Source organism: Cibotium barometz, chromosome 27 (assembly GCF_041138505.1).
Source record: "Cibotium barometz isolate CiBa-2024 chromosome 27, ASM4113850v1, whole genome shotgun sequence".
Lineage (NCBI taxonomy): Eukaryota > Viridiplantae > Streptophyta > Polypodiopsida > Cyatheales > Cibotiaceae > Cibotium > Cibotium barometz.
Genome location: NC_141072.1, coordinates 26160446 through 26180504, shown reverse-complemented (window position 1 = coordinate 26180504; position 20059 = coordinate 26160446). Strand labels below are relative to the sequence as shown.

General features: G+C 43.1%; 2 protein-coding genes and 1 pseudogene across 2 annotated transcripts in view; all 3 read right to left on the bottom strand.

Annotated features, from left to right (window-relative positions):
- The window catches only part of LOC147623226 (uncharacterized), a 125387-nt gene extending 121783 nt beyond the window's left edge, over positions 1-3604 (bottom strand). Inside the window, exon 1 of the transcript XR_015269347.1 lies at positions 3309-3604. The gene's annotated coding sequence lies outside the window, so the exon portion shown is untranslated. The remainder of the gene's footprint in view (positions 1-3308) is intronic.
- Positions 3605-5897: 2293 nt separating this feature from the next.
- LOC147623225 (uncharacterized) lies at positions 5898-8335 on the bottom strand. Its single transcript, XM_086821301.1, has 5 exons — positions 7650-8335; positions 7125-7206; positions 6955-7031; positions 6814-6873; positions 5898-6485 (listed from the first exon to the last, which is right to left on the bottom strand). Exons 1-5 carry the CDS (start codon positions 7755-7757, stop codon positions 6135-6137), a joined length of 678 nt encoding a protein of 225 aa, XP_086677427.1. The 5' UTR covers positions 7758-8335; the 3' UTR covers positions 5898-6134.
- Positions 8336-15170: 6835 nt separating this feature from the next.
- On the bottom strand, positions 15171-15697 carry LOC147623224 (uncharacterized; annotated as a pseudogene).
- Between the last annotated feature and the right edge of the window lie 4362 nt (positions 15698-20059).

The following is a 20059-nucleotide window of genomic DNA, read 5'->3' as shown; positions in this document are numbered from 1 at the left end:
TTTCTTCCATTCTGGAACTTCCCATATCCTAAGATTGACCTTGTTGTCTCTTAGGCGGTGGAAAGGTGGAATCACCTTCTGGAGCTAGAAATATTTTGAAAAATGATGGGACTAGCTTCGGCGGGACCTTGACAACAAAGGCCTTGGTGAAATCCTTCGTCATACGTACGACTTCAGCCATAGAAACTGGCTTCGCATTCTTCACCAGGGTATTCAAGGGTTCGTTCATTCCCCCAAATGAACTTGGCCATCAGCTGTTCTTGATTCAGCGGTGGCCGAGTACTTGAGGAGGAGAGTGAATGCTTGGTGATACACTTCAATAGTTATGCTCCCTTGGGTTAACTTTAAGAATTCATTCATCTTGGTTTCCAAAAATCCGGGAGGACATAATCTCTTCCTTAGGTAAATCTTGAGATCATTCCATGTCTGGGTGTTCTTATCTAGACGGTTTGTCTCGCAGTGGTTTCTCCATGCCACTCTAGCTGTTTCTACTATCTTCAGCCTTGCAAGAGCCATTTTACTCTTCTCGTTGTACCCAGTGACATCGAAGTATTCTTCCATTGCTTCGATTCACTTCTCCACAGTCTCACCCAAGTTTTTCCCTTCACCCTTGAAAGGTCTAGGCTGCGATCTATGAAGAGTTTTACGAACATCCGGGCCGATCTCTTCCTCATCGAGTTGGGGAATAACATTCCCACCACGACAACCTCGATCCATGATCCTATCAATATAAAAATTCTTGTTAAGTCCCTTTTTTCCAAATTAACCAAGACGTTTAGGTGAAAAGACCACTTTATTTATATTTCAAGTCTGACTTTAGATCCAACTGATTCTGGGGTTCTTTATAGTTTGGTCAGTCCCCCCACAGAATCCTGGGATAAAGATCAATTCATTAATTCTTAACCAGAATTCTAAAATCATATCAACCAGGATTCGAATTCATCATCTGGATAGCATTTTTGCTTATAATTTCAAGGTCTTAGATTTACTCGTATATATTGCCAGTAAAGAGCTGCAGTTATGCCCACAGTATATACGGGTAATCACAATCCTTGTTGGAACTATAAGGTAAATACCATCATATCTAGGCCTCAAGCAAGTCAATGATTCCACACAATTGCGGTACTTCCTTTTGAAGATCCAATTTCCAATTTATGAATCTTCATTCTTAATATCAATTTGTATAAATTTCATCACACAATTACAATCTTTTACAATCTTTTACTGGGGACTCATAAATTTTTGACATTTCTTACTTCTCAGTTGATCAACTTTAGCCAATTCGCTCTGATACCAGCTGAACAATCCCTGCCCCCACCGCGCATCGAATTCAGGGGTGCTAGCAACAGCGAAAGTAGCACCTCTTGCGCAAGGTAGAGCCTCTCACTCGGGGCCTCGCCCACAAATATCCGGACGAGAGACTAATCCATTGATTCCTCCAAAACCGAACCCGAAAAAAACTTCCCTCGTCTAGAAAGCACGGGTGATTCCTCCAGGAAAATTTATTCTAATGTAATCAAGAGCCTTAAATTTACCCATTGACATTCCGACCAAACCCACAGATGGCCGGGACAAGGGAGGAACTTGCACTTGGATCATAGAGACCAACGCTTTTTTCCTCATCAAGAGGGACAGCTGTTGAATCTTTTCCATAGAACAAGCATTATCCGTGATTTTACTTCAACTATCGTAACATATCAGAACGAAGTCTTATTTTAGGGATCCATTAGTCCAGCCTAACCCCATCCAATCGCATGGGTTAACCAACCACCCAACCACTATTTTAATAGGATCCATTTAGAATTTGGTTATGTTTTGCACCGGGTACCAAAGGAAAAGAGTTCCCAGGCCCCCTAGCCAGTGCTTCAAGAAAACTTCAAGATAGTCACAACACTTACACACCCAATATGAAATTGCTTGTTTCACAGATTCAGCTATCTTTAAAACAATCTTTTAATGAAACCATAGTATCACTGATCATAATCCTCCAAAATATCTAGATTTAATTCTGATTTCCAATCATTCCTTCATCGGTGTACGTATGGCATCATTGGCAACTAGAACGCTCACCACTTGTTCACTTAGGGGCCTTTTCAATAGCTCCTAGCTCATAGTACCCGAAAATATAATCACATAAGAAAAATCCAGATGGACTCTCCATTGAAGATCAGCAAGATCAACCACCAACAGTTCCATATAAAAGAGCCATGGACTCATCCGTTGAGGACCAGCAAGGCCAATCAACTAGATCCATGCCCGAGTTCAGAAAACAACTCTAACTCCTTGTTCCATTTTCTTCCCCGACGCACGTGTGGGTATCTTCGGTGTGACCGAGAGCCTAAGCACCGTATGGTCAGCACCGTCTAGGCTCCTTCACAGGTCACCTAACGCTTCACTCATAGGCCGTTTCTTGGTCCCTCATCCAACGTACCGGACTCTTCGTCAGCTTTATCACTTAGGATCACAAGATGGTCAAAATGCTTCCCCAGCATTCTTGACATAAAACAGTCATCTAAAAATAAGTTTCATAAATACAGTTTCTAACAAACTCTCTTCTTTCCACATTGTTCCACATCATTTCTCGTTATTTCACATTCTTCTACATCAATTCACATTGCTTATTCCACATCCAGTCTATGTATTCCATATCCAGTCATATGTATTCCCATCATCCTTCATCCATTCTCATCCAGTTACTAACATCATCACTGGGATTCTCCCCATTCATCCTCATTGTGGCTTTATTCAACTTATCTTCTTTCAAACCACTATTTAGAAATCATCTTTCAATCATTCAATGGATATGTCACCTTATTATTTTCCACCGACTGCCAATCTAACAGATTTTCTAGATTTTCATGTTTTCAACACATCCCCTCACTATTCTCTGTCAGATTCAGTCAATAACTCGCATAGCTTCCCATTTAGTTGATTCTTTTATCATTTATAGTTATGTAGACCATAAATTACCAGCGATTGGACTTTTCAGTCCATGCTTGCTCAATCCTAAGTGATTGGACCTTGGCGATTAGACCCTGGGCCCAATGACATGCCGACAATTGGACTTTCCATAACGCAATTTTTTCATTTTTTTTCCTACAAAGTCTTGCCTCTATCCTTCCTTTTGGGCCTAATTTATCGCCTAGACCACTTATAGAATGGATTAAAGCTCTACTTGATAGCACAATGCCATCAATAAGCATCAAACACCAAAAAATCAAGAATTTTTGCAAGAATTGAAAGTTTCTAATTAGCATAATTAAATGAAAATTGGATAAAATTGAAGCAATTGATGATAAAATTGGTACCTAGGAAGGTCGTGGTAATTCAACCTAAGCACTTGGAGGTTGTCCTTCCTTCTTCCATCATCCATTGATCAAGAGAACAAAAGAAAAGAAGCTGGTTAAAGCTAGCAAAAACCACACAAAACTCCTACTCTAATCACGCTTCCAACACACTAAACACTCCAACTCAATACTCAATCAATCTACGACCACACGTTTTGCAACTTATGTGCAAACTAAAACAAACAATGGATTGATCGAATACTTCTATTCCACCCTACGCTAGTTCTATTCCCCGGCCACGCAATGACGCCTCTTGTTTAGGATTCACAACAAGCATTGTCTACACCAAGGAGTACAACTCGTCTAGAGCGTAAATGCGCATTGATTTCGGGAACAGAAGCCTCAAGGGGTGTCAAACCCTCAAGCTCTATCAATCCAATGGTAAAATCTAATCACTCATGAGAGAGAAGCTAGCAAGCTTCCTTTCTTCTCACTCCATCTCTCTCTCTCTCTCTCTCTCTCTCTCTCTCCATTGCTAAACGTCTACTCACAAGAAAAAATCAAGCTAACTTACCTCAAGCCCCCACACACACACACACACTTAGGCACTCACACATGCAAGCGAGCAACTCAACAAGACTCCATAGCTAATGACAAACATAAACATGGAAGCTCTGCGTGCAAAAATGGCCTAGAAGCAAGTACACAACAAGTCCTCCTTGGCACTATAGCCTATTTCACCTTCAACTGCAACGACCCAGCAAGGTCTCTTTCGCTTTCAATTGCAAAAAACGACCTTGGTGCAAAAGCATATGACCGAGCTAGGGCTCGATATCTATGCTCCTCCGAAGATGACTGTAGGACCTTCTTACTCTTCACCTTCTCTGTAAAGTGTTGTCATACCTCTGTAAGCTCCATAAGATTTTCATGTTGCTTTCAAAGCCTTCACATCCATCCAACCAATGCTAATCAACAAGCTCTTCATCTTGGAGATGAAATGCCTCTTTCGAAAGCTACACTAGTTCTCCTAGGCTAGATTGTAGACAAAGCTAGTCTGAGCTAGTGCCACGTGGACTAGGGATTCTCCTCTTATGGGTTTTTGCAGTATTACATGGCATTCAATGTAGGGTGCTTCAACTCCATGGGAGGACCCTAGAGAGCTGCTTCATCCTAGACACACCCTCTTATAAGGATAGTTGCCTTGTGCAATCTTCCAAAAGTGCCATCAAATCGTCTTGGCCTTAGAAATCCCTTCTTGCTCCCTTGAAGAGTGGGTCACCATTGAGAGGTGAGGAGTGCAAAGGGAAAGACTACAATCAAGAGAAGGGATTCATTGCTTGTAGCCTACCTTGAAAAGAAGAGTATCTACATGAGTAGGGAAATGGCATTACACTCATGAGAGAGAATGAGGATATTACAAAGATTTAGATGTGCATGGGATGCCTCACGCGCATGGAGGCAAGTGGGGTGACCTTTTCCACAAATGAGTGGTAAGCAGCAAAAAGGATGGCAAGGTTGATACCAACAGCTACCACAACCTCTCAAGGTGGTGGATGTTTCACATAAAGTGCTATCTTACTATCTCATACTCATAGGCAACCATGTGGATCATCTTCTTTTGAGGAGCATGTCCCCTACATAGTGCTTGACCCAAAATGTTCATGTTACTAGGGACAAGATTAACTATTAATGTTTGTGGGAGGTAAGGTGCACCATGTTACTACTACCCCAAAAGAAGGGCCTACACAAGTCTAGTGGCCATAATAGTTCAACAACTCTACATTTTGGGGTACCGTTTGAAGTTAGTGAACCCTTGGACTTGCTGGAGTAGAGCATTAGTGGCCATAACAGTTCAACAACTCTACATTTTGGTGTACCGTTTGAGCCAAGTTAGTGAACCCTTGGACTTGATGGAGTACAGCATTAGGAGTCGAACTACCACAAGGAAAAGTACATATTGTTATGTAAAGTACCATGCAACTTGGACTTATGGAGTAGAGCACTAGAAGTTGAATCACCATGGGAAAAAGTACATATTCTTTTGCAACTATGAGGTGTGGATAGCCATCCAGTCTAGTGGAAGGATACTTAGACAAATTTGAGAACATGATTCTGGGAAGAATAAATGCTCTCTTTGGTGATTTGCTTTTCTTCACTCTATTTTTTTCTTAACTGTGAAAAGAGTGTAAAACAGATCAAGATGGCTTTCCCCTAAAGTGGATATGCTGCCCCACTTTAGGGCTAACAGGCCATTCCCCACGGTCCTCTGTACTCTTGTAACCAGTCACCCTCCGACACTAATCTGTACTACTATGGCCAACCACCCCTTGCAGACTGTGTGTGGCTGGCTAACCTCACAAGATATAAATAAACTGGCTAGTACAGGGATCATCTTCATCGAACAGACTTTTCATTGACTTTCCCCTTGAGGGGAAGGTGTCTGAGACTCCAAGGCAGCTCCCCCCCGTCCCCTTTCCTTGCAACCCCACAGCCCGCATTTTACATTAAGGGGCGCATCTGTGAAGGTCCATAGTAACTGCCCTAAACATCATTCAGAGTTGCACATTTATATTGGCTAACTGGGTGAAAGAACACCCACACCAGTCATTCAAAAACAATCCACACCTTTGCAAGAAAGAAAGCAATATAAATAGTGTTTGGTAAGTTCACAACATACGTGAACACTAATCAATTTGCCACTACAATGATCCCTTGATAATAAAACAATGCAAAAGAGCATCATCATCCTCAACAATTGAGGACTTTGACAGAGGGCAGCCCAGAGCCACACAAGTGCTTCAGAATGTATGAATATCCAGTCCTATCCTACAGCTAAATGCCTTGTGCTCAATTATTAAACCCATGATCACACTGCTTTGCACATGACCCACTGGTTACCGGATTCCCGTGCAGTGAGCTCTTTGTCCTCTTGGAGGCACTTGGATGTACACTGCTGCCATGGTGGAAGGAATCGTTGAAGAAGAAGTGAGTTTGGGGTGAAGAGAAGCTGTTCTCCACAAAGCATGACTCGAAGAAGGGGGATACGTCGTACAAACCTCCTCCCCAACCTTGCTTCTGGTCAAAGTTGATGGAGGTTGGAGAGGGAGGGCTGGGATTGTTGAAGGCAGCTAAGTCAGCACTGAACATGCTTACAAACAGCTGCTGCAGTTCCTCAAAGCTGCTCCCCTTCCCGGCTTCCTGTTAGTCCATAGAGAAACAGCACATCATGACAGCAGCCCATGGAATTCCCAACAACACAAGATTTATAGCAAAAATTAAGCTCATAAATGATGTGTTCACACAGTGACCAGAGATTAATTAATGGCAGATTAAAACTTTAATCTACCATGATCCAAGGACCCAAAAAAGCTAAATGTAGCCGTATGCTGAGGGTCCTCAGTGGACATGACTCTTGCCTGATCCTCAACTGGGTGAGGGATATCCCCTACCGTCAAATGGGTGGGAGATATGTTTGTAAATGCTAATATATTGAGACACCATACACAACACACAAACAGAGTCTCACCTCTGATGCCTGCACGTCAGTCATCATACCAGACATCTCATTGATGAAGTCGCTCAAGCCCTGCAATGCATGTGTCCATAAGGGAAAGGTACTTTATGCTATGCAAGCTGTGTACATATATGGCTATGCATTGACCCATACCTCTATGTCGTCGTCATCATCATCTACATTGTAAAGCCCATTGTCGTACAGCATTTTCTTTCTCTCATCAGATAACACTGCAATAGATTCTCTACAATCAGCAAGCCAGCTATGAAATATAAAAAAAGACCCAAACTGCAAGGCCTGCTGGCATGATACAGAACCCAAACCTGCATAGGCTTCCTGAATTTCTTGAAATTTCACCTTGGCTTCTGCCTGGTCCTGGCCACTGCATTTGTCGGGGTGCCATTTCTGTGATGATTGGTAACATGAAGGATGTGAGTGATTGACAACATGATGGATGTACATATCAAGCCTGACAGTACCTCCTGCAAGCTTCTGGGCTCCATATCCAATTAAGCACATGTTTACCTAGCGTGACCCTCTAATACTAGCTTCCTGACTAGAGAGCAAACGGCACCACGTGCTCCCCTAATCACCTCACTTAATTACCTCTAAACACAGTCCCAGAGCCCAATAAAAGTACAGGTTTACCCTGATTCACCCAATCACAGCACAGCATTACTCTAATTCGCCCACTTAAAGCACCCTAGTTTGCCCAACCAAACCATACATTAAACCTAACTCGCCTGTTTAAATCACAGGTTTACCCCAGCCCTACAGCACCACATTGTTGACATTAATCCTGCTCTAGATCACGATTTAGCAAAATTCACATGAAATTAAGGGCATACCATGGCAAGTTTCCTGTAGGCGCTGCGAATTTCACAGGCTGAGGCGTTGTTGCTCAGCCCTAAAACAGAGTAGTAGCGCTTCAGCAGCTGCTCTTCACCCGAAGACATGGCGGGGAAAAGAAGCTTCTAGGAAGCTTAAACCTTTAGCGACCGTTGCCGGGGCAGGAGCTTCGACTCATCTCCGCTACGTATCTCCGATCGATGCAGGGAATGCAAAGGTCAGTGTTCCTCTCCTGCGATTAGCCTGGACGACAAAACCTGAAAGAGGTACAGGGAAAATTTATGCTCTGCGATTGTTGAGGCAATGAAAATCGACACACATGTACAGGGAATTTTAGGGTTAGGGCTTCTTGGTGAGAAGCCCGTGCAGAGAAACAGGGAAATCTTGATGAGATTTAAGGCAGAGACGCCTCTGCAACTAAATTGGGAAGAAGTATCGAGATTGTCGACAAATTGAGCAAAAGAATATCGCAGAAAGCAGAGATGTAGCTGATGAGAGAGGGAAAATCGGGTTCTTCGGCAATGGCTTTGGCGATGAGGTGAGGACTCTCTGTGTCCTCACGCAGAAAAACACGGATTCGAAGTAGGCGAGGACCAGTCTTTCTATTTTTTAGCTTCCCCGCAATTAGAATTCCCTCTGCTTTCTGGAATCTCGCTCCTTATTAGCAACTAATCCCATCAAAATTACGCTTTCGATTAACACCAATCACAATTTAGCCTTCTTAAACGTATTATGATTGGTACGTTAGCACGGCAACGCCGTCCACGTGGCCAATTTCAACTGTTCGATGTTTAGATAATTTCGAGTTTGAGGCGCCACCGCCGACAGCCGGTCGCGTACGCGGATGCTACCGGCTGGACGCTTCCAGAAGGCCGAAGTATGTGGGACCTACCAAGATTTCCCACGGCGTCCGGGAAGTCCGGCGTCATACCTGGGCTGCCACGTCAATCACGTGGAGAGATCAATTTCTGAATTAATTAATCAATTCCCCAATCGAATTCAACTTTTTCAATTTCTACTAGTACTTTGCTGCGCCACTCTTGGTACTACACTCCTGCCCACATCTCTCTCTCTCTCTCTCTCTCTCTCTCTCTTCATGTGTGTAGGTTCACCTCTCTCTCCACATACACACTCACGCTCCTCCCTCTCTCTCTCTCTCTCTCTCTCTCTCTCTCTCTCTCACACACACACACACAACGCACCCGTACGTGCATCCTCATAGGAATAAAACCTTGTGCTTAGACAGTGTACATGTGTGTGTGTGTGTCAACTGTGCGCTCACCAACTTTGTGTGTGTATGTGCATACGAGTGTGTACCTTTATGTGTCGATAGTGTGTGCACACACATGTTTGTGTGAGTGCACTATCATGTAGTAAAGCCTTAATGAAGGTGGCTCATGCTACCCTCACGCTTAGACTGTGTGTGTGTCGACTATGTGTGTGACTGTGTGTGTCAACCATGTGCACATATGCGTGCGATTGTGTGTGTCGCCCCATGTGTGTGTATGTGTGCATTCGCCAATGTGTATGCATGTATATGTCTCTGCGTGCGTGTGTGTGGGTGTGCATCTATGTGCTTGAGTGTGTGTGTTTGCACGCTCGCGTGTGTGCATACACGTGTATGTGCATGTGTGTGTGCATACACACGTGTGTGTGTTTGCACACTCGAGTGTGTGCATCATGTGCATGTGCATGTGTATGTCTGTGTGTTGTGCATGTGTGTTCAAGTGTGTGTGTGTGTGTGTGTGTGTGTGTGTGTGTGCACACTCGAGTGTGTGTGTATGTACGTGCATGTGTGTGTGTACGTGTGTACATGTGTACGTATGCACGTGTGCTTGTGTGTGCAAGTGCATGTGTGCATACGTGCACGTGTGTGTATATGTGCACGCTCGAGTGTGCATGCACGTGTGTGTGCATGTGTATGTATGTGTGTGTTGTGTGTGTGTGTGTTGTGTGTGTGTGTGTGTGCATGTGTGTGTGTGTGTGTGTGTGTGTGCATGTGTGTTGTGTGTGTGTGTGTGTGTGTGTGTGTGCAAGTGTGTGCATGCAAGCATGCAAGAGTGTGTGTAGATGTGTGCATGCCTTTATGTGTTTGTGCATCATGTGCATGTGTGTACACACGTGTGTGGGTGTGTGCATGTATGTGTTGATTCTATGTGTTTATGTGTGTGCACACACGAGTGGAAGTTTATGTGTGTATATGTGTGCATGTGTGTTTATGTGCGTGCACATGAGTGGAAGTGTATGTGTGTATATGTGTGCACGTGTGTGTGCGGTAACTCTGTGTGTGCACACGTGTGTGCTAATGTGTGTGCCTTTATGTGTCAATAGTGTGTATGCGCACATGTTTGTGTGAGTGCACCCCCATCTATTAAAGCCTTAATGAAGGTGGCTCACGTTGTCAAGCAGTTTTTATGAACTCTACCAATGCACAAACTAATGCTAGGGTTGAATGTAGGAAGTCATAAAATAAAGAAAACACCAGGTTTTTGTATAGAGAAACTCAGCTGGCTAGGGGGGTGTAGTTGGGATGCATATTTTTAGTTATGTGCTCATCATTCTTGTAAATATAGCATCTTGTGACTCCATTGTTTAGAGGAATAAGGGTACAAAGTGATATTGCTCTTGACCCATGTGTGGGGAAGGTTAAAGTATAATAATTCGATGGCAATACCATGGTGGTATGTTAAGAAGGATGGTGGTTCATTTCCTTCTAAACCTATTGAAAGCATGGAAAAATATGGTGTGAATACTTATGAATTTCAAGGGTTTTGAAGCTTGGAAGTTTTAACCTTTAAAAAAACAAAAGGGAAAAAGATTTTTTAAATGGTAAAGCAAAGTAATTTTGGCGCACCAATTTTTAGCGCATCCAACGATTGAAGGTATGGCTGTGCATTAAAGAGAAAAAGGACGATGGGGAAGAAAAGGCAATGACCACCATCAACTCAAAGGAGAGGCTATTTTGATCGCATGATACAGACTAGAAAGAAGAAGCTGGCGACCATGAACTGTAGCCAGTTGTTGCTAAAAGCATGATTGTGAGAACATGGAAAAGGATGGTGGAGGAGAGGTGTAACTGGCTGCCATCAATTAAAAGAATAGGTCGCATGGTATAGTTGGGAAAAAGAAGTGGTGGCCTAGCCACTCACCAGCTACAATTGCCTATCCTAGGAAAGCACGAAGAAAAAGGAAAGTAACCACAATTGCGTGGTGATGCAATGAATGAGGAAAGGTGTGGTGGAAGATGAGCGCTGCAGGACAAAGATGATATAAAAGCCTACGTAAACAGAGAAGACGGCAGAGTATTCCAGTGAGTATTCAAGGGCGGTTCTTGTTTTGTTTGGTTGATGCTGAGTGTCCTAGCATTCTAGCGCTGAACGTATTATTGATGGCTACCCAGGCTCCGTGAGAGCCGATCGAGTAAGAAGGGCGACCAGTTTTCTAGTTCATTTTTTTTCCAGTTGGTGATTGGCTTGTTAAACTTTGAAGTTGTCAATATCAAGGGCCAACTACTCCCAGTTGATCTCTGTAAGAGCTTGATAATCTCTGCATTGAAGCCAACTCCACATAGAAGATACCGATTCTGGGTTCTTTTGGTGTTTTGTTAATGGCTAATTAGCTTATGATTGGTAAGCCGGTTCTCTGCAAAAGAACGGCCATCTCCGAGTTTTTTGTTGTATTGTTGTTCTTGTTGAAGCACTACAAGCCATTGGGGGGTCTAGCGAGGGGGTTTAAATTATCTAGCATCGCTTAAACGATGTCGAATACGTCGCTTAAGCGACGTATTGTCGCTTACGCGATGTCTAAAAATTTAAAAAAAAATCCATCGCTAATACGACGTTTTTTGGGGCCGTCGTTTAAGCGAATATCTAAAACGACTGTTTTAGCGACGTTTGCATACTGATATGCGTCGCTTAAACGACGGCTAAAAAATTTATATCCCCGACCCAGCCGCGGGATAGAGATTTGTTTATTTTCACAGTGCACGCAGACAGAGGTCTCTTGGACTAACAAGGCAGCTACTACAAGGCAGGTAGACTTGACAAGGTTACAATTTGTGTTTTGTTTGGACATCATTTTCATTCCATCTTGGTCAATTGAAGTCTTAAATAACTTAGGAGCTACATATATTTGCAAGACATTTTTTCTCTACATCATATGAGTCTAGGGTGTCGATTCAAAGGTTGTGTTCGGTTGATCTCTCCTTCATTTTCTGCATTTTGGAGCACGTACAATCTAGACATATTTAAGGATTTCGTATATTGTAATACTCTTGTAGGTTTTAAAATAGTTTGCTGAGTATCTTTAAGTTTGATTGTCACTTTCTATATGCTTAAGGTTATACTCTCCTTATTCATTGTTTGAAGGTTTATAAAATTTGATGTACATTTCACTCAAAGAGTGGCTCAGCTCATAATGACCCACCCTAACCAAGAGGTCATAGGTTCGAGGTGTATCTTCTAGCTTGACAACATCCCCTCGAAAGAGGGCTTTAATCTGCCCTTGACTTGAATCCTTCACCCCTTTGCGTTAGCAAGCCCTTGGTTGTCTTGGCCCCTTGGTTTGCTTGAGCACTTGGTGAAAAATGAGATGAATGATGGGATTGTGGACCTCTACTATTTATACTACCCTTCAGGGGGAGTTGGCCAGCATAAGAGCAGGCGGCCAGCAGCATATTCCCACGACTGAGCAAAATCAGCATAAAATGCTCCAAAAATCCTAATAAATGCTGTGTAAATTCCCTAGCAAGCTGGGGAGGTTGGCGCTTGCTTCTAGAAGGCTGGGCAGCCTGTATGGGCTGCCTTATACTTGCCCTACAGCCCTATGAAGGCTGTAACCTCCTGAAAATGGCCTTATTCTTGCCTTAGGGCTGTCCCACAGCCCTTCCATGGCTGGTGGGTCCCAGCCTAGGCCTTACTGGCCCACATGGGGATGGTTTCACACCATTCCCATGCCCATACTAAGCTCCGAGGTAGCCCTATGGACTGGCCCCTTGTCCTAACCATACTCTAATCAGTGATCTGGCATCCGGTACCATACCTGATACACAGAACCACTGACATCATTCTAGAGGGAGACTCACAGCGCGGACTGGCACTGTTTCATGTGCAGGACAGTGCACATCTGACCTTGGACTCATGTGCAGGACAATGCACACCTGACCTCGGACGGCTGAGATGGATCCATGTCTGACTCGTCCCGGACTGGGTTGTTCACCATCCCAGGTCCTGCACCTTCTATACAGAAATGTCTACGTGGAATCCAAGTGTGGGATGCACGTGACATCCCCTTCTACTTAACTTGACGGGAGCTGCATAGCCTCCAGATAATCCGTCAATAACGCCGGATAGTCTTCAAAAAATTCTATGTCAAGACATACTGCTTCATGGGTTCCTCGGTCCTGAAACTTCGTGATGAGGAATTGGCGTAGTCTTCGGCCTGAGCCATGCTTGAAACAGTGCAGAAGGATCTGTTCTGGAACCATTACTTCTGCTTCATCCACAATGTCTGGTTCCGCTTCGTCTTTGACCTCTGAAGGGGGTGGACCTGCACATGGCTTTAACCAACTGACATGAAATACATCGTGCATAGTCCGGAGGTAGCTTTAACTGCATAGACACCTCATTAATCTTTTTCCGGATGGGAAATGGTCTGAAGCTCCTGAAAGACAACTTTGGGCATCGCTTGCCCACCTGCTTCAATCTTTGCTTCATAATCCGAAGATACACCCAATCTCCTTCTGAAAATGTCATATCCCTTCGGTCTTTATTGGCCTGTCGAGTGTAGGCCTCTTGTGCTTTAGCCAATCTGTCTTTTACTGACTCTAGGATCTCCTAGTAAGACTCTGTCACTCTGTTCGTCTCTGGTACTGAAGACGAAGTCCTGGTTCACAACGACTGGAAAGGTCTTCCAAACGTTGCCTCATATGGAGTCTTGCCAATAGCTGAAGAAAAAGAGTCATTCAAAACAGCTTGAACTAAAGGCAAAAACGATTCCCACTTACCTTGCTGATCGTGGACATAACACTTCAGCACATCAAAGGCCAACTGGTTGTATATCTCTGTCTGGCCATCTGTCTGTGGGTGGAAAACGCGACACTGGAGAGCGGGAACGCTCCTCGAGAGCCAAGATCCGCACCTTCTGCTCATCCAACTTGGCTGTCTGTTCTGCGAGTGCTTGCATCATCTGCTGGAACATGTCTGTGACACTCAAGCCGGGTGCCCTAGCTGGACTGCCTGGTGCACTCTGGTCCCATGGTTCTGGTTCTCTCTCGTCACCGAAGCTCGCCATAGCAGGAAAATGCAATTCCTTTTCGGAACTCAATCTGACCATCCACTATCTGTGTGGGAGACTTCCGGAGGCTAAAAACCAACCGTCCTTTGAGGGACAGGAGTCACTCCGAAAGGGGTAGTCCACCGGCGTCTAAAAACCAACCACACGAGCGAGAAAAATTTTCTGGTTTTCTTTGCTGAATCTTTGTCCTTGAATTAGGCTCTGATACCACTGTAGTATGCGGAAGCTTCGAAGAAGGTACTTCAAAACTCAGAAATCTTCGCGACGGAAATTAACGCACAAACTGAAAGGAGATGTGCAGAAAATAGAGAGAGAAGGGGGAGATAGAGAGGACACAGTATTGGTGGGTCCCAATTACCCTCTGTAGGGCCCCCACCACGGATGGTGTATTTGCTTTATTAGAATGATGTAAATCTGAAAACAAATACAGAAAACTTGACCTTTCTTGGTTGGAAAATCCTGCCCTTGACCTGAATCCTTCACCCCTTTGCGTTAGCAAGCCCTTGGCTGTCTTGGCCCCTTGGTTTCCTTGAGCACTTGGTGAAAAATGAGATGAATGATGGGATTGTAGACCTCTACTATTTATACTACCCTTCAGGGGGAGTCGGCCAGCATAAGAGCAGGCGGCCAGCAGCATATTCCCACGACTAAGCAAAATCAACATAAAATGCTCCAAAAATCCTAATAAATGCTGCGTAAATTCCCTAGCAAGCTGGGGAGGCTGGCGCTTGCTTCTAGAAGGCGGGGCATAGTCTTTGCCCACAATCCATGGGCTGGGCAGCCTATATGGGCTGCCCCATACTTGCCCTACAGCCCTATGAAGGCTGTAACCTCCTGAAAATGGCCTTATTCTTGCCTTAGGGCTGTCCTCGTAGGGCTGTCCTCGATGGTCTACTGCTAGGCCAAGTCGATCCAGGGAACAATGCTTAATTGCGGGTGTACTGAAGGTTGAGATGCTGATACTGGGGTTGAAACACGAGATAGAAGCCTTGATAGAGGAGGGGAATCGAATCCCGATACGAACTTTCTTTTAGTGAACTTGAAGCTGAAATTACCCGTACACAGCTCTTGTACACAGCTAGAGCAAGAAAATCGAATCTGAGGGGAATCGAACCCTGACACTAGCCATATGAGGCTATCACCACACGAGACTCCCCACCACCCACCCTTGTTAGTAAGTTTTCAAAAGAATAAAAATCATGACTTCACAATGAATTATTTTGAGCTTAAATCTTACCGAACATAGGTTGATCCGTGAGTTGACACGTAAGACATAGTCCTCATCGTCATCTCTGAGATTAACCGTCATTAAAATTTCATCTTCATTATCCTTGTTGACTTCTTCGAACTCCTCCATCGTTAAATCTGTGTTGACGTTCATTTCCTCCGTAGGCTCGACATCCATTGTTTCTTCCTCTTCAATGTCTGTAGTGTCAGAGTCTGGATCGTTGTCGTTCTCATCATCTACAATGTCATCATGATCGGAAAGAAGAATTCTACACCTCTCTGACGTCGATGTGTCTAGATTCGAGGACGTAATCAATTCATCCTGATCCGCTTTCTCAGAGTCAACGCTATCAAACAAGTGTCGACCTCTAGGTTGGACATGCACAACTTGCCACCATGGATGAGCATCTGTATTCTTGTAAAAGAACACTTGCTCAACATGAGTTGGCAGAATGTAAGGCTCTTTTGTTGCACGCAATAACTTCGAGGAGCTAATGGACCAAAATCCAGACGGTTCTCTTTTCATTGTGGCATTATTGCCTTTATACTCGGCACGAAACCAATCCACCTTCAAAACCACCTATCAAAATACACGAATCAAAACTTTAGAATTATGTATAGCTTCAAGAAATCTACGTCATTGTTGCATGAAGAGAGATGTCATTTACCTGCTTGAAGATACGATACGATACTTCATAAATGCCGTGGTTCCCACGTAACCAAGTTCACTGTCGATAAGATTTATGTCTCTTGAACTTGCACGTGATAATTGCTTGAAAGAGGCAACAACGCAAGAATCTTGAGTTAGACGTAAGTCGTCAATAGATTTTATCCGAAGATGTTGTCCATAAGCCCACATGTTGGTATACATTCAAGCCTAGACCAATAAATAAATTATTAAAAAAATGAGATTCATTTGTTTAGTTCAGAGTTTTCAAAACCCAACAAGTTACATGTCTTTCTCACACCCGATCATAAACTCTCTTTGTTCCGTTGAGATTGGCTCATGATCACTAACCGCCCGTTACATACGGGTGTATAACCAATTCATGAAAGTAGGTACATCCCTGTCATTATTTACATTGGTTTGACATCTGGATCTCCTCTTTTTACGTCTGCCAACTCGTTTGCTTCGAAGTTCCTTCTCGTACCTCATCAACGAATTGTTGCATGCATTCGCTATTATAGACAATGAAAGTAGAAATATCTAATTTATCTTGGACCTTAAGTCGAAAAGGGACCCCCTTACCAGACAATACCTCGTCTAACATGGTAGAAGACGACTCATTTGTCCATACACGTGGAGCTTCAGAATCGGTTTTCTCAAGGTATTCACAAACGTAATACATGCATTCTTCAAGCATCCATCCCTCCGCAATAGAACCCTCTGGTCTTGCTTTTTGACGTACATAACCTTTCAATACTCCCATAAATCTCTCGACCCAAAACATCCATCGAGTGCTCACAACACCAGCGAGCTCTATCTCGTTCACTAGATGGATTAGAAGATGAACCTGGATATCAAAAAAGGAGGTTGGAAATTCCTTTTCCATTAAACAAAGAATCTCTATACATTCACGCTTCTTTTGTGGAATTGACCCTTTGGCAATCTCTTTAGATGTAATCCATCTATCAGTAAAAGAAAGAAGATATTAGAGATATTTTTTGTGAATTAAGAAGATATCAAATAAAATTTTATACTAAAAATTAAAAACCGACAAATACCTTGCAAGCGATCCAAGGCGATATATTACATCTCGGACTCCTCTTGTAGTACATCCATCAATAACAAGGGGTAGAACATGATGTATACATGATTAATCCGATCAACAAAACATGCAAGAAAATAAATACTTACAAAACATGCAAGAAAATAAATACATGATTAATCCGATCAACAAAACATGCAAGAAAATAAATACTTACAAAGATCTGGATAGATTTACCTTCACAAAATTGTGCCAATCATGTGTTTTTAAACCAGACAAGCTCTTGTCATCTAGAGTGAACATGTTTCGACAAGATGCTCCAAATCGACTGAATCTTCTTGTTGATAGTCTCCAGCTCTTCTGTCTTGAGCACCCATGGGGTAGGCTCGTAGGTTCTTGAATATGTGCATAGGATTAAGAAGATGACATATCCTCAAATCCTTCCAATATTCCAAAGTATACCATATCGAAGGACTTTGAGCTAGAGCACACTTTTCCTCAGCAGAAGGTGTGTGCCTTTGCTAACGTATATTAGAATTAATATGAACTTTGCTAGATTGATTCTAACTATTCTCTAATCTATGTTATTTTGTTTAATCAAATTTACATAGACGACAGCACGAAAGAGACTGCAAGCTGGTCACACATCTATAGACTAGGCCGGATGGGACGAGATGGATTTGTGGCCACATTTGTGAGTATAGACCATTCAAATTTTAACTTTCAAAGGTAATATTATTAAATGAAGAAATCAATAAGTCTTTGGTTCTGTCTTAATGCAGACCAAAGACTATGGTCGTGCACCTACGACGCAGGAGATGGAGTACGCCACCATACTACGGCTACCACGCTTTGCAGGTGACACTTGCTGACAGGCCAAATCCACTCGTGGGTATCACTGTTTTGTTTTGTAGTTTATTTTCATGTTAACTGTAATATGTTCTTATTTGATTTCACTAACTAATGCAGGAGCAATATGGCGAGGACGACATGACAGAGGTGGCTCAACAGGAGGCCGAGGGGTGACGCCAAGAGGCTGAGAGGAGCGGCGGCGTGATCGCGGGTGGGGGCACGGGTGGTGGCACTAGTGATGGTGGTGTTGCGGGTGGGGACATGGGTGGTGGCAGTGGTGATGGTGATCACGAGTCCGATACTAGCGACTCGTATAGTGATGGCTCATGTAGTGATCATACTTAGGGATCTGTTTTGTATATGTGAGGATTGATCACCACACACTCTAGACACATGTACATATATTTGTTGATGATATATATTGATGTATGTTCGTTGCATCACTGAATTTGTCTATTGTCAAACAATTAATTATTTGTCGGTAAGTTAATTAGCCTAAGTATTTGCGAGAACGTTATTTATTTATCTTTACGTTTAAAAAAAAACAAACCCTAAACAAGAAAGAGGCGAGGCCACGTTGTAACACATCAAAAGTAGCAAAAGATTGGCAAGCATCAACAATTTCTCAAAAGCACTTGGAAAGCTAGATAGAGACAAATCAGAATCTTTATCGCAGTTCCAGTGAGAACTGTTTTTCTATGTTAGGCTCTAATATTAACAAGCTTTTGATTTTCATAATTTTTACACAGGTCCCAGATTCTACGCTACGTATCAACTCAAGCTAACTTTCAAGCTTAAAGATCCGAACTATGAAGTTTCAAAGCACGTGATTTCAAAGTATCAAGCTCAACATAAGCTATTACGATTACAATACCATGTACCGTGTACCAATTTATGTACCATGTACCATGTACCATGTACCATGTACCAATTGCAAGTACGAGGTTTCAACATGATACCAAATCAAGTACCAAGTACCAAGTACTAAGTACCAAATCTAACCCTCTCTCCTTGTTGATACCCACGGGCTTCAAGTTGTACCTACCGGCTATCACCTAGCAGCTATAGCTATGGAGTTTAATGGCCCTCCTTATATACAGCAAAGCATGCATGCAGGCCGACCAGCCAGACAGTCGTGTGGAGAGGAAAAATGTGATAGGGAAAAAGTGTGTGCGTATGTGGTACAATGGGCAGTGCCCAGGACTGTAACTCTAACAGGAAATAGTACTGCTTGAGTCTAGAAGGGCTTCATGAGAACTAGAGGCTATTTGAATAGGCAACAGACTCTGGAGTTCATGGTAGGCTACCTTCAAAATTTCCAAGGGGGTCCCTCCCCTCACGAGCTCCTAATAACGAAGAGAGAGAGTGTGCACTGTGCATGTGTGTATGATATATATATATATATATATAAAATATGTCCATATGTGTGTCGGGGAGAGAGTGTGAGTGACAGGTATATAGAGTCTAATTTTCATTTAATTTCAAGTTTCAATTTCAAAAATTAACAATAAAAGAGAGCTAGATAGCGCTATTTACCATAATTCATGTTCGTTTATGCCCGGTCTGTCTAATCTCTGCAAAAACAATGATAGCATCGAGTACAATCACAATTGCAAGGAAGCAAGCGGCAAAGAGAGAGAGCAATACTAGATAGAGCTAGAGAAAGAGAGAGAGAGGCGCTTATAAGAGTATGTATATATATATTCCCATCGGTATAAATCTGTTTTTTCCCGTTGCGCGGGTGTCGCATAAGCGACGCATCGCTTATGTGATGAATCGTCGTCGTTTATGCGACCTTTTCGTTGCTTATGCGACGGCTTAGAAATTTTTTTTAAAATTGATGCTTATGCGACGTAAAGAGTTGCTACAATATTCACTAACAGCGTCGTATAAACGACGTACCGCAGTGACGCCAGTAGTAGCGACTCTAAATAGCGTCGCGTAAGCGACGAAAAAGAGTCGCTACCGGCGTCGCTGTGCACCCAATGGCTAGTAGTGAAGGCTACCTAGCATGTGGGGATGGACTACTAGGAGGGTGGTTTGCTTCTAATTTTGGCATCTTTTTTGTGAGCAAAACAAGCTGAGGGATTACTTTGCAGCAAAGAGTATGTAGAAGAGAAGGGTATGCAACAAAGAACTTTTTTTGAGTGTGTTTTGACACCACCCAGTGGGTGTTGAAGAAGTTGGCCATGTTTTGGTTTTGTTGGTTGTGTTGTTAGAAGAACTGGAGACTCTCTTTTATATAAGCTGAGAGTTTCTCTTTGGAAGCATTTGTGTCACAGTTTCTATTTGACCATGATTTTATCATTGGTATTGGGTATTGAGAT

Coding starts and splice junctions, on each gene's coding strand:
- LOC147623225 (XM_086821301.1), bottom strand. CDS start 7,757: ATGTCTTCGGGTGAAGAGCAGCTGCTGAAGCGCTACTACTCTGTTTTA. Junction 7,032..7,124: donor AATTCAGGAAGCCTATGCAG/GTTTGGGTTCTG, acceptor AATCTATTGCAG/TGTTATCTGATGAGAGAAAG. Junction 6,874..6,954: donor ATGATGACGACGACATAGAG/GTATGGGTCAAT, acceptor CATGCATTGCAG/GGCTTGAGCGACTTCATCAA.